The sequence below is a fragment of the Lingula anatina genome, chromosome 2 (genome assembly GCF_051362555.1).
Source record: "Lingula anatina isolate TDL-2025a chromosome 2, LinAna3.0, whole genome shotgun sequence".
In the NCBI taxonomy this organism is placed as follows: domain Eukaryota; kingdom Metazoa; phylum Brachiopoda; class Lingulata; order Lingulida; family Lingulidae; genus Lingula; species Lingula anatina.
Genome location: NC_141768.1, coordinates 7,257,672 through 7,271,990, shown reverse-complemented (window position 1 = coordinate 7,271,990; position 14,319 = coordinate 7,257,672). Strand labels below are relative to the sequence as shown.

General features: G+C 35.7%; 1 protein-coding gene and 1 long non-coding RNA gene across 3 annotated transcripts in view; one reads left to right on the top strand and one right to left on the bottom strand.

The window, feature by feature from the left end:
- Positions 1-14,319, top strand: part of LOC106165239 (gephyrin) — a 29,236-nt gene that overhangs the window by 1,493 nt on the left and 13,424 nt on the right. The window contains exons 2-14 of one of the 2 annotated variants that reach the window (XM_013543378.2): positions 632-710; positions 1,170-1,227; positions 1,817-1,909; positions 2,202-2,296; positions 3,154-3,220; positions 3,393-3,503; positions 7,956-8,022; positions 8,615-8,746; positions 8,982-9,074; positions 9,405-9,460; positions 10,939-11,117; positions 11,389-11,542; positions 12,947-13,068. In XM_013543378.2, the coding sequence (XP_013398832.2) occupies positions 632-710; positions 1,170-1,227; positions 1,817-1,909; positions 2,202-2,296; positions 3,154-3,220; positions 3,393-3,503; positions 7,956-8,022; positions 8,615-8,746; positions 8,982-9,074; positions 9,405-9,460; positions 10,939-11,117; positions 11,389-11,542; positions 12,947-13,068 (1,306 nt within the window). Of the gene's footprint in view, positions 1-631; positions 711-1,169; positions 1,228-1,816; positions 1,910-2,201; positions 2,297-3,153; positions 3,221-3,392; positions 3,504-4,228; positions 5,151-5,466; positions 7,513-7,955; positions 8,023-8,614; positions 8,747-8,981; positions 9,075-9,404; positions 9,461-10,938; positions 11,118-11,388; positions 11,543-12,946; positions 13,069-14,319 lie in introns of those variants that run through there. The other variant, XM_013543367.3, reaches the window with a different exon arrangement.
- On the bottom strand, positions 3,821-12,655 carry LOC147763363 (uncharacterized). The gene is made up of 3 exons (XR_015333226.1): positions 12,342-12,655; positions 11,923-12,069; positions 3,821-4,235 (listed from the first exon to the last, which is right to left on the bottom strand). It is a non-coding gene; the product is annotated as an uncharacterized LOC147763363 (long non-coding RNA).

The following is a 14,319-nucleotide window of genomic DNA, read 5'->3' as shown; positions in this document are numbered from 1 at the left end:
GGACTAACAAGTCCGAGGGTCAATATGGCGACCCTATTTAACTAGCTAGTCCACTGTTCTGAATGCAGCCCAAGAGACTAAGGGGCCATTCTTACAGATATTTGGATCGATCTATCTCCCTGGGGAGTTTCACTAAATTGCTGTCAACTTGGCTGGCTTAAATGTCTGTTGCGCCTAGTAAAGCTGTTAGGGGGTAATTATCTTTACCCCCTAGCTGATTCAGTATGCCTGACAGACATTTAAGCAGGTTAGTTGATAACAATTTAGTGAGACTCCCCAGGGAGTTAGACCAATCCAGATGGATCGATCTAGGGATGGGAACCCAGTCAAAGATCTCGATTAGCCTGGCAAAGTGTCATATATTATCTTGTCTGTATGATATGTATTATATGTGCTATACATATATATCAGTTAGCATATACAGTGTATCAGAAAATGTAAAATAGAAGTGCTAACATATGAATTTTCATGCTACTTTTAATAAGTGTTTAATTGAGTAATTATATTTAATATTATTACTTTGCATGATATTCTGCAGTTTTTGTGCTGTTTGATTTTATGCGCCCTCAAATCTCAATTCTTATTACTATAACACTGTAATATGCACAGCAAATGTTTTAACATCTTACAGCCAGCGACTCCTGTTTTGAAGGCAAAGCAGAAGATAAAAGTTCAGCAAATTTAAAGATTCTTATTGAAGACAAGAAAATGTAAGTTAAGGTGAAAGATTGAAAAGTTTACACACAGTCCATGTATACTTTACTTGAACTAGTTGTAGATGTAATGGTAAATTGGGGTTTATGTTTATTAAGTAAATCAACAACAACAAATGAATTGCAAATGCATATTTTAGTATAATGATAACAGTAAGCATTAAGTCTAAGTCCTTGTGGATCTTAGGGGCCATTCAGAATAGAAGATCCGAGTATCAACTGGTCCAAGGCTCAAATATGGCAGACCCTACATAAAAGAAAGACCGCTTAATCCTGTTATGGTCTCTCCGCCTCTCACGCGGCTCAAAAGGAGGCCTCTTAGTCTGTTAATCTGATTGCATTCAGGGAGAGTCCCTGTAGAGTTAATGTGCATTGAATAGGTCAACACAAAACATTCTGAACAGTCCCTTAAGTAACATGCAGGTTGTTATTTATATTTCTTTATCTTCATTTCAGTATCCCTGGCAAGGTGGTTGTTCAGTCCTGTGTGCCAGATGATATTGAGCAGATAAAGGTAAAAAATGAATATAAGATTTAGAGAAGATTGCAGATGGATACAACACCTAGTAATATACCAGTTACTATTTTTTAAAACCCTTAATCCTACTTATGTAATTGATATTTCATTGTCAGAGCTAGTGGAGTAATGGTTGATTTTTTAAAGGGATAACAACTTCATATGAGATCCATATTTCCCAATAAATACATTGTAAACAACTCAGAAATATAATAAATTGTTTTTTACCACCACAACAGTGGTTATTGCAATTATTCTGGAATCTGCTTGCCATTGAGCCATGTGACTTCTATAGATGGCTACCCTTTGTAGTAATCCCTTAAAAAACAAACTTAAAAAAAAAACCCAGGAACTAACTTTGAATGTTGGAATGGATTCATTTACCACTGTTAAGTATGGGTAAATTGACCTTTACCCCACAAAAATTCCATTTTTGGCCAGAATGAACAGTTGTTATCCTTTAAATGTAAATTTAAACACCCAGTGACATGTATGGATGTGACATTTTAATATAAGAAATGCAATCTTGCAGTGAAGAAATTCGGTAATTAATCCATCAAAATCTAAATGTTAACTTTCCCTTTAGGAAAAGCTGACAATATGGAGTGATGCCCTAAAGCTTGACCTTATCCTGACCACTGGGGGGACAGGGTTTGCTCCCAGGGATGTTACACCAGAGGTAACAGTCTTCTGGCCTATGGTCTTGGAGAACACTGCTTGATTATGGAAGAATTACATTGTGTATGAATACTGGTAGCAAGTCAGATATTCTTGCCTAGAAATAATGTTCATTAGCTGCACATTTTGCTAGTTAGATATGATAACATTAATACGAATCTTTTCCCTCCTGTTTAATTAACAAAAGCACATCTAGAAGGAGGTAGGTTACAGCTGCTGTTTAAATATGTTTTTCTTGTTTTACTATTCAGTTGTTGTTGTTGATTTATTATGAACATTATTTTTCATCACAGGCTACAAAGAGCATTCTGCACAAGGAAGCACCAGGGATGACCATAGCCATGATTAAAGCCTCCTTGGATGTCACTCCCTTAGCTATGTTATCAAGGTGGGTTAGAATTAACAAGGGAAATATTATTATACCATATTGCAGATATCAGACCCCAAAAACCCCAAGCATGATGTATTGCACATACAGTACATGTATGTTGCACATCAATGAGAGATACTGCTTATCTGGGTCTTTTGTTCTCAATATCTGCCATGGTATAACTCAGAGATGTGATACTTGTCAACAAGGTATATGTGGCATCCACTTGTGCCCTGCACTTGTGCATATATCATATTACTGACAGTAAGATGTATGTGATACACCTATAACATGAACAATTTAGGGACATAGCATTTAATTAAAAGCTCAGACACTAAGACCCCATTTCCATAGATTTTAGATCAATCTATCCCTGTGGGGAGTCTCACTAGATTACTGTCAGCTTAGCCGGCTTAAGCGTCTGTCCCGCCTACTAAAAGCTGTAAGAGGGCAATTAACTATGGTGCGCGCTCGACTGACTGCAATTTAGCGTGAACCCCCAGGGAGTTAGGTCGATCTAAGACCCCATTCCCAGAGATTAGATCGATCCAATTTAGATCGACCTAATTCCCTGGGGATTCACGCTAAATAGCTGTCAGTCGAGCGGGCACGGAAGTTAATTACCCCCTTACAGCTTGTAGTAGGCGGGACGGACATTTAAGCCGGATTATCTGACAGTGATCTAGTGAGACTCCCCACGGGGATAGATCGATCTAAAATCTATGGGAATGCACCCTAAATCTCTGGGAATGCACCCTAAGTACAGATATTGTTTTAATGATTGTTTAACTTGCCACTGATGATAAAATGAGTTGTGCATGGAGACAGGACTCTATCTTTATGAGATGGTATTTGATTTATTGCTTTACTTTCAGGCTTGTTTGTGGAACAAGAGGAAGCACCTTGATTATTAATTTACCTGGAAGTAAAAAAGGTTCTCAGGTAACTTAAAACTCAGCTGTTTTTAGATCCTTGGTATGTTTCAGTTGATTCTTTTTAGCTAAACAATTAAAGACCAGTAGCCTTATTGTCATGAATTTCTATAGAGGAGCATTAAAATGCTGTGTGTACAATAATTCAGAAGTGTTTGTTATGCTAACACTGTCTTCTCTAGGAATGTCTGGAGTTTGTAACACCTGCCATTCCCCATGCTGTGGACTTGCTCCAAGGAAATAAGGAGAATGTGGTCACAACACACACCCATCTGCAGGCAGAGACAACCCCAGTAAGACAATTTTATAAGCATAATTTATAAAAATCGGATAAGTTCAATGTAGACTACTATCTAATTCAATTATTTTTAATTGGGTGAAATTTTTGTTTACTGATCACTATTTTCAAAAATCCTAATCAATGCAAGGATATGTTGCCCAAATTGCTTTTTACAAAGATGTGTCTACTACTTCATGTTGCAACAATTCATTAGTGTTCAGCCAAAAAATATATATGTACAACATCAAAACAGCATTGCCTGCATACACACATTTGGAATTCTCAAATGAAGTTTTAATCTATATTCTTTTGGAAAAAATGGGGAGGCTGATGTTGTTGATGATACATTGTATGTTAACCAAATGTTAGTAATTTCAGATGAATAGGTTTATGATAACTGTCAAACAAAAAAGATTTTATCCTAATCCAGCTATTAAATTGATAATTCATAGACAAGGAATAAGAACAACAATTAATGCAAAAAGATATAAACCCGCCCCCTTTTACATTACATCAAAGAAACAACATATTAAGTGATTTTTAATGCATTTGGAAACATAGAAATTAAAAAAAAAACTTACCCCATTAACTACAAAAAAACAACACCAACTAGTCTGTTAATGGGTAACCAAGAGAACGTAACACGTGGGTTAGTCTGTGCATGTGTAGACCACAAGACGCTATTCAACTTACCTGTGAATGTGCTACCAGCCAATGCAAGTTCTGCTTTCTACTCAGGAACCACCTGTCAAGAACAGAAAGGCAACATTAAGATCTTCAAGGAACCAACAGACACAGTTACAAGAGAAACAGCTACCTAAAACTACAGATGAGCAAGTTGCTTCGGCTTCAGTGATTCCACAGAGACTTACAAGACAGCAACAAACAATTGTTTATCTGACAAACATGACTTCAGATGGTGAGATTACTGTTGTACCACAATATCCAAGTGGGAAAAACCCTAAAAGTAAGGAAGGTGCACAAAGTGGTAGTGACAGTAACCCTGTGGTTGCTTTGCATGATAAGGATCAGCAGAAATCTCATCTTGATCAGAACAGTGACTTGAATGTTTCATCAGAGATCAGTCCCCCGTCTAGAAAGAGCACGAGGCTTAGTTTAAAGAAAAAGGTCAAACAGAGGGCATCTTTTCAAGAGACAGCAGATAATGATGAAACCAGCAGTGCACAGACTGATGTTTATGACTTTGAAGAAGATGGGGAAAATAGTAAATCTGGTTCACCTAAAGCAGGTGGTTCTGGAAATGCAGACATTTTAAAAGCTAAGAGAAACAAAAAGTTGCTCGAAGGTGCAGAAATAATAGAAGTCCCTGTAGGTGTGGAACTTAAGAATTTTCTCTCCACACATGAAGTGTTAAAAGACACCCATCTTGTCAGAGGAAAGAGACATGTCAAACGAAGCCTGCTCCATTTACAAAGACAGGAGAATGCCGTAGATACAGGGAGTTGGAAGAGAGGAAGCAGGGTGCATGAGCGGAATAGACTGGATGACTACTTCACCCCTACGGCAGAGGGGTTGCTGAAGATAGAGGCCATACAAAAGAAGGCAATCAGAGATGAGTATGCTGTGAACTGGTACCTGTGGTGTTCTGGTGTGGGCAACTGCAAGAGGCAGTGTGGTGGATATGGAAAATGTGTGGATGGTACGTGAAAGGCCACAAGCTAATGAACATGTGCTTGATCCCACTTTTGGGCTGGCTATGGATTTTGTTATTTGTTTAATGCCAGAAAACATTATCAACTGCATAGATTTTTGGTAATACTTACACTTAAAGTTTCAGCTGATTTTAGCCTGATTTGTTTTGAAAATAGACTGTTAAATAATTTGTAGATGATGTAAGTAGATTTAAGACATTTCTATCATTTTTGTATCTAACTAAATTTATCTTATACACAAAAAGCAATTAAATGGGATATTTTTCTTAATTTCTCTTATTTTTTGTGATTTTTTTTCTCTAGGTTGCAGTGGCCCAAGACACAAACAAGACCGCCACAACTGCTCGCTCCTGCTTAACTTAAAGATCTACCTGAGCAACTTGTCCATGTGGGTGATACGCATTTCAGGGAGACATGTCGATGACAAAGTGGAGTGGATTCCCCCACCTACATCAGGAGGACATTATGATGAAGACATCCGAGATGTTCTTATGACGTTCTCAGATCAAGTCTCCTCCCCATCACAAGTCCATAAGATACTGGTACAAAAGAAAGGCCATGCTGATATTCCAAGCAAACACAAGGTGGAATGCTTTGTTACCAGTTTGAGAAGACGAAGGAGGGCAAAAGATTATGACTATGCTTCAAAAATCCGTAAGACTGAGGATGTAAATTCTTCCATCCATAACTACAGTTGTAACACACAGGCAACAAGCAGTGGCATTTCAGGCCATGAAAGTGGTGGAGTTCCTACAGCAACCCAGACTCTCTTACAGCTGGAAAACAACCAACCTGGTTGCACAGAAACAGTTCAATATCAAGACACCAGTAACTTAGTACCAGTGGCTGTGGTAGGTCAGTATGGAAATGCTGTGATGTGTTCAGCCAGCAATACGCAGGTAGCCAGGGAGGTGGTTATAGGTGGCCAGAGTGACATCCACACCTCTGAACCTAGTGTGGTGTATGGGACCACGGAGGGGAGTGTCATACAGGAGTTCATTCATAACGGACAGACAATCCGGGTGATAAGGAATACCTTGGAGCCTGTGGCCCAGTCTGAGGTGATTGTACAGACACAACAGGATCCTCAACCAGGCACCATGGGTCTCTATGGGTCTCAGTCACCAGCGCTGAGCAATGTAGGAGCCTTGTTGTCAGCAGCATATCAGACTCAGTAACAACCTTGATTTATGAACATCCACATATTTACATGTACTTGTGAAAAGTGATTTTTGTTTGCAATTAAGAGAACATTATTTAAGTCTAGATTAGATAACTTTTCAAAGACACACTTGTGACCATATACATCACTCTATTTGAAGTCTATTGAATGTGCAAAGGCAAAAAATACTGTATGGTGTTGACAAGATGCTTTGTTGATATCTAATGTACATTGTAGCTGTATTATTTGTCTATAATTTTTATCTATTGTGAACTCTGTTCATGTGTTTCAATGAAACATTAATATTCCATAAATTCAAATTTAATGTGTGGTGCTTGTTTGTACTAATAAAGTAAAGTAGATAGTTGAGAAAAATCTTAGCAAACCAGATTTGGCTAAATTTGTTGAAGGTAGTTGGTCAGTGATGAAAATTTTTATTTTGCAATGGCAGCCTTACGTGGTTTGGTTTACATACCACCACTGATGTTATCACAGTGAGCAAAAATAGTATACAGACAATTACGTATTTAGCCTTTGAGTTCAGTTCTAAGACCAAAACATGGGGTTATATAAGAACTAAAAAGCTTATGACATGGGAGTTAGTTGGCTAAGATTCCTTGTTAACTTTACCTAGACTGCCTGTGTACATTCTTCATAGGTCTGAGATGGGGTGATGGTGTACATCATGATTTTTACTGACTGACTTTTGTCATTTGTTAACATTGTACACTGATTAGATCCTCAAAATAAGAAGTTCATTTTGTAGTAAAATCTTTGCATGCACATTCCCAGTTTTAGTAGTAACACTAATATTGTAAGATTTGGAATGTTTGTTTTTAATCGATTATGTATCGTTCTTTTGGATTTCAGGTAACATCAATTGGTTTAAAAATTGCAAAAAATAAATGACCAAAGTGAACTCTTTGATGACATTCCTGTCTTTGTGTAAATCACTTGCTAAGGCTTTGTAACTGTACTAAAGGGGTATATTTACTTAGACATTTTGCATGCCTGATATTTTTGACATAAGGGGATTAGCAGGCGTGGAACTGAGTTTTGGCAAATGATGATTTGTTTTCTTTACCATTGTATACTGCTTCACTCCTAATTACATGTTGAAGATCAACATGATTGAATGTTATATGTTGTAAAAGTGCAAATGTCAATAAAATGACATTTTCAACCTACATCTATTTGATTCTGTTGTTTTGTGTATGATAACAAATTTTGACAGCAAACTAGCCTCGGTGACTCCTCTCAATTCATGCACTCATAAATAATGATAAGTTTCTTATATGGTGCCTTACATGCTTCCTCAAGGCGCCCTGCAATGGATAACTAAATCATTAAAATAACTACAATATTTATATCTAAAACACTCTCCAAAACCATAAAAAATTAACACTACTAAAAACTCAATCTTATTAAAATATATAAAAAATTTAAGAGCAATAGACAGATTTAAAAAAGGAATAATATAAGAATGACAGGGAAATCACTTATTCATACTGTTGCAAACAATTCCACATCTACTTAAGCATTGTTTTAACTTTATAATAAGTGAACATCATATTGCCTTAATTTGACCAAAATTTCAATTGAACTTTCAACTAAAATGTTTGTTCAACAGTCTGCTGCTCCTGTTTCACATACCCAACATCACCACCAGGGGGAGCATCATCACTTAGGACACCAAAGTAAGTGTTTAATTGTAATATTTTTTTATTCTTTAATGTAACATAAGTTGGTCTTATACACGTAAAACCTTGACGAAAGATTATTGTTGCTACCAAACCTTGAGGTTTGCAGTTTAGGATAATAAAATTTAGCCAAGTGCTACACATGCATGTACATTTCTGCATGCATATTATAATTTGGTGATGGAATTATGATTTTTTTTTTCTTTTTTTTTTTTTGTCAATTTTATCCTCTATTCTGTTTGAGATTTTGATTTGGCAAAAATTACAAAGAGGTATTTGGCTGAAAGAAGCATTATCTAGGGCCAGCCCAACTTTTGCATATTTTGCATATACAAATGTGATTAACTAGATTTAATTTTATAAAATTTAATACTTTTGGTTGTTTGATATGTTCACCAGCATTGCCTCAATTTGTTTTGATTAAATCTTGTAATTGTAGATGTAATTCAAATAAACATTAAAAGTTATATTTCAGCAGATATTTGTTTTAGCAACAATTCTTCTGAAAATTTGGCCTTAAATTTGCTATTATTAGAATAGTAATATGTTTGGCCTTCAAAAATTAAATAAAGGTTCTTTTTTCCAACAGGTTCAGTTGATGACACTAAAGTGGCCCTGCGTGCGAGAGAGTCCCCGTTCCCTCTGATTACAGTAGAAGAAGCTGTGGACATGGTCCTTAGCGAGGCCCCAGTACTAGGGGTAGAGAAAGTGTTTTATAAAGGTAAGTCATGCTTTATCATATAAATGTTTTATACTGAGAAATGAGGAATGCGGTGCTAACGTGTAAACCTGTACCATTAATTTAATTTTGAATTTATCTATTGGTTTTAACTGTATTTATTTGTTTAAGTAATTGTAAGCACAACATACTAGTAGTGAATGTGTGTGTGAGAGAGACTGAAATTGAACGTGTGAAGTACACATTCAAGTTTTAAATCTAAAAATCCTATTTTCAGAGGCTTTGGGAAGGATCCTTGCTGAAGACGTATATGCCAAGGATCCTCTGCCCCCATTCCCAGCCTCTATCAAAGATGGCTATGCTGTAGTGGGTAAGAGTCGTCAAATTCCACTTTCTTCCACTCGCATTTTTTTCCTTGACATTTTTCTTGCCATTCTGTTCACTGTTCTGTATCTGAAGATAATATTATATTAATTTGTGCAATCACAATCTCTTAAATATTTCTTTTCCACATTTTTTGTGCACCGTTGTCTATTGAATTAATATATGCACATGCCCTGTACCTATTTAAGAAAATCAAAAGAAAACTACAGTTGGTTTCTAATTGATTGCGTGTGTGAGAGATATGATTTTATCACAAATATGATAATAGACATGTTTATGTGTACCTCAAGCTAGTAATACTATCCACTGTTTTCAGCTGCTGATGGAGCGGGTGATAGAATCGTCCTGGGGGATTCCACAGCTGGTTCTGTGGTGAGTTCGACTTGGACTTGTTTGTTTATAAAGAATTTACAGAATCCTGCAGGTTGAAATACTGGAAGAATTTATAAACATTTCTGTCATACCTATGGTGTGATCCATGATGAAAGGAGTGTTGTCCTTGGCAGCATGGAGAGGACTTATACAGTCCAAGTATGTCTAGTATTGCTGAGCATGCAGAAGAAATGTGTTTTATTCTGTAAAGTGTGATGACTTTAGATACAAAAAAGTTGTATAAATGTCATAATTGTTGAAGCACTCTTATAGACAAAGCTTGTAAAAGTGGAAGAACAGAAATATTTAGTTAGCCACACACACACAAAAAAAAAAAATAAATAAATAAATAATTAATGAATAAGTAAATGGCAGTTTCATCACAAACTGATTTGATTTATAAACCATACAGAAATGAGGATGAGAAAAAATTTAATGTTATAATTGGATTACAAACTACATTGTATTAACACATAATTTCATTATTCTGTAGAGAAATATGATGTAAAAATTATTCCATAAATTCTGTATCCTGGTCCATAACTTTTAACATGTGTATAGAGTATTGCATTACAGTGGACCACTGGTATTATTGAATACTGATAATACGTATGCGCACATGGGTAGTGTTTGCAAAAGACTCATACAGTATTTAGGAAAAACATCTGTGAAAAGGTTTGTTTATAACAAATTCTTTGGGCTTGCATGTCTGTCTCATTATTTAGCTTTTATAAACCTTTTTTTTTTTTTTTTTTGAGGGGGGGAGGGTTGGTTGACTGCTTTATGTCTTTAATTTCAACTATCCTGACAACAGAAGGACATGTCATACATCATGGACCTGCCAGGCATCTAAAAAAAGGTGTATATATTACTTACCTTCCTGTTCATTTAGTCTGGATGATAGTTATTTGATTGAATCATCATTATAGTTATTGTGTGAGTGTTTGTCTGGAGGTTATGAATGAAGTTTTCATTATTCACAGTACATAACTACTGCTATTTATTGAGGATACTAAGATAAGGGGAAAAGGTTATTTTTTTAATAATGCTGTATGAAACTTGTCGTAAATTTTCACCAGCTATGTAGTGCCAGTAGAAATGTAGAAATTCTTTTGCCAGTAGCTTGAGAAATAAACTGATAGTTAACCAGACTGCACTACCCAACCTTTCCACACACCAGGGGCTGATAGGTTGTCACAGCTCCATCTCCTATTGGAGTCTAATTATATTACTTGATAAAAAATTATCCCCCCACCCCCCCACTGTACCCCAAAACATTGCTTTATTTTTCATTGCAATTTCTGTCATTTGACAGTGAATGCTCAGCCAGACCGTACGCAGCTGTATATAGTGCAGTGTGAAAGAAATGGAAATGAAAAAAAAATTGACGGGTTGAAAAAAACTAATTACTCAGGTCCTTACATCAGTTTCCTGAAAGTGTTTTCATTAATCAAGTTGATCTTATTATCAAATTACAGCCAAAAGGAGAAGTTATCCCAGGCTACTGTATCCGTATCAGCACAGGTGCCCCTATCCCCAAGGGTGCCGATGCCGTGGTGCAGGTAGAAGACACCAAACTTCTTAAAGACGCAGACGAGGGCAGAACTGAACTAGAAATCAGTATCCTTCAGGCACCTGTCATAGGACAAGATATCAGGTGGATATTGTAGAATAGAATAATACGTTTTAGTAATGAAAAATAAATGAATAGGCCTTTGAAGCACCACTGATTCCAGATGTACATATGATATTATAATAGAGTTTTTTTTTTTTTTTTTTTTTTTTTTTTTTTTTTTTTTTTTTTTTGGCAAGTAAAGTAATTTTACTACAATATTTATCAAAAAATCTGTGTTTTACATTTTACTTGAATGGCCAATTAATTATTATTATTTTTTTTTTTGGTTATTTTTATTTATTTATTTTTTCAGACCTGTGGGCTTTGACATAAAAGGTGGTGAAAAGATTCTTGCCAAAGGTATCCGACTTGGTCCTTCAGAACTGGGACTAGCAGCAACAGTTGGAGTAGTGAAGTTGATGTGCCATAAGTTTCCTGTAGTTGGGGTTCTCTCCACAGGCAATGAGGTAGTTTTCCATTTTCTGTTTTTAATTGATGTGTTCATGATTTTATTCTATCTGTTATGATTAATATTAGATATTAATAGATTTATTAATTGCAGTTTTATTTTTATTACTATGCTCTTATATATTAAAGAAACTCTTTTGTCTCACCTATCACAACTAACACAACATTTGCAATCACTGTTACTGATTCAGGTACATTTTCTACAGATGTATTGTATGTGCTATAGATAGGCTATGATTATTATTTGTGGATGAGTGCTGGTCTGATTGACTCAGCTTACAGGTGTCTGGATATGATGTGTCTTGTTTGTGTCAGTGGCAGGTGTGGTATACCTGTTTATACTACTATAGCATACATATATATATAGAACAACACTGACCTTGAATTTGAACTTGTCACCTTTTATCATTTTAAGATACATGTATTTTACCAAGGTGCTAATTCAGAAAAAAAATTCAATGGTCTTGTAGCTTGATATGTTCAGCGTAAGAGGAGGTCGCAAATGAGTATCCTGGTGTTTCGTCATCTGCAAAATGCAAGAAATCATCTTGATTAGTGCAGGTGAACAACTGGTGTTGAGTTGTGCAATCGACGGTAAATAAATCATAGACAAATGAATCATATAGCAACATTTTCCCTGACTCAGGTAATGAGGTGGGGGGAGGCTATCAGTTTCCTCAGGTTCTTTGTTGAGGTTACATGTATGGTTGAATTACGCAGAACCTGGTGGAATGTATGTTTAGTTGTTAGTTGATTACATAGGAGTAGGTATTACATGACATACAGGTGTTTACTCACATATATGCAGTGACTTGTAGAATATATCCATCTTCTGGTGAGAGGAGAACAAGTGCCCTTTAGTTCACAGATTATACTTGCCAATATGTTGTACATGATAACATATAGTCTGTTCAACTGGTTAAGTTTCCTTATGTAGAGTTTTGAGATTGCCAACTGTTCTTATTATACATATTATACATGTGGCAGATTTTGCTCCCTGCCCCACCCCTTTTATATATATGGCAGATTTTGCTCCCTGCCCTACCCTTTTTTCAGACAAAACTGTGCCCTCCTTACAAAAAAGGGAGAAAAGATACAATCCACAGAGGCATGTTTTATATTCTTCAAAATATGTCAGCTTGCATCAGTTTTCACCAAAAATTTGTGGAACGGAGGGGCAAAAACAAGAAAAGAGTGACACACATTACATTGCACTTTACTCTTTCTATGTAAGCAACCAAAAATTTTAGAGCCACTTAAATATAATTTTCACCATTACATTAGTTTGAACAAGTTTTGGATACATGGAAGAATGCCAAAGATTTTGCATACTGTTTACAACAAGATGCAACCACAGGGAAAGGAGCGCTTTAACTTTTAGACTCATTGCTCTTTTATAATAGCTTGTCGAGCCAGAGGCAAAACTGAGACCAGGGCACATCAGGGACAGCAACAGGACAACTTTGCTGGCAGCTCTGAAGGAACATGGCTTCCCAACGGTAGATCTAGGAGTGGCAAAAGACAGGTGACTAAAATGTTATTTACAACTATGTACTGAAACAGAATTGCAAATTAAAAGTGCAATGTTTGTTGTCGTAGGAGTTTTTCATTGTGACCTGTGTATTAACCTGTTGATTTAATCCAGTGGAGACAGTGGTATCTAGGAGTGGAACTGGATAGGTTATAAATCATGTATGTTTTTTTAATAATTTAATCAAAATTGACACTGCACACATGCTCACAGCAATGTACATTTTCTTCCTGTTTGTTGTGTAATTAAGTTCCTGTTCATTTTTTATGTAACTTATTGCGTAGAATAGATTAAAACTTAGTGTGGGAGGATTTGGGAGTGGCAAAGGATATTAAATAAAACAGTTAATTTTACAATGTTCCAACTGAAATGACAAACATGAAAGACCAATCTAATAATGTTTTCTTCATTTTTTTAAATCAATCAATAGATACATATTTGTCAGAAAACATGTTATTTCAACCCACATATGTAATATTGCCATTGATGTGGTGTGGAAAGTGGTAATAGAGCAGCACAGTTGCTTTCTAAGCCTTTCTATCTTTTGGTTGCAACAGTGGGGAAATGACTAATGGATGCATAATAAATAGTAGCTAGACTTCTGTTTTAGTCAAATAATGTGACCATTAACTGTTTCGGCAAGTAAAAATACCAACAAGGTGGGTGGGTAAAGGTGTTAAGGGATGTTTGAATGCCATACCAATCCATTATTAATCAAAGGATTGACAAGCTGAATGCACTGTTAACACATTTAAAAGAAAAAAAAATAAAAAAGACAGAAAATCATCAGAGCTTTGTTTTCCAGGTAAGTTTAAAAACATAGTAGTTTCCATCAGGCTTATTATTTATTGATTTATTGATTGCAGAAATTTTAAGCCAAAGTTTGAAGTGAAATATATCATGACAAGTGTAGTAGAGATTTTACACTCATGGTACTATAGCTGTAATACAAATATATATATATTTTTTTTCATCTGTTTAAGCAAACCAATATTAAATTTGATATTCCACAAAATCAAATTGTACTCTTAAATTAGCTTTAGTTACAATGTATTCAGTGGCCAAATTGCATTTAGCTTAATATGCTGGCATGAGTCTTGACAAAAAATTTACGTTTGAGATTTAAAATGCTCAATTGAGCATAATATGTGTTTGTTCAAATAACTAGAAGCTGATATGCTGGAACCAGTTATTTCGGTGCAATGCCCATAATCAGGAAGAAGTTTTTAAGTAAGTTCCAGGCTA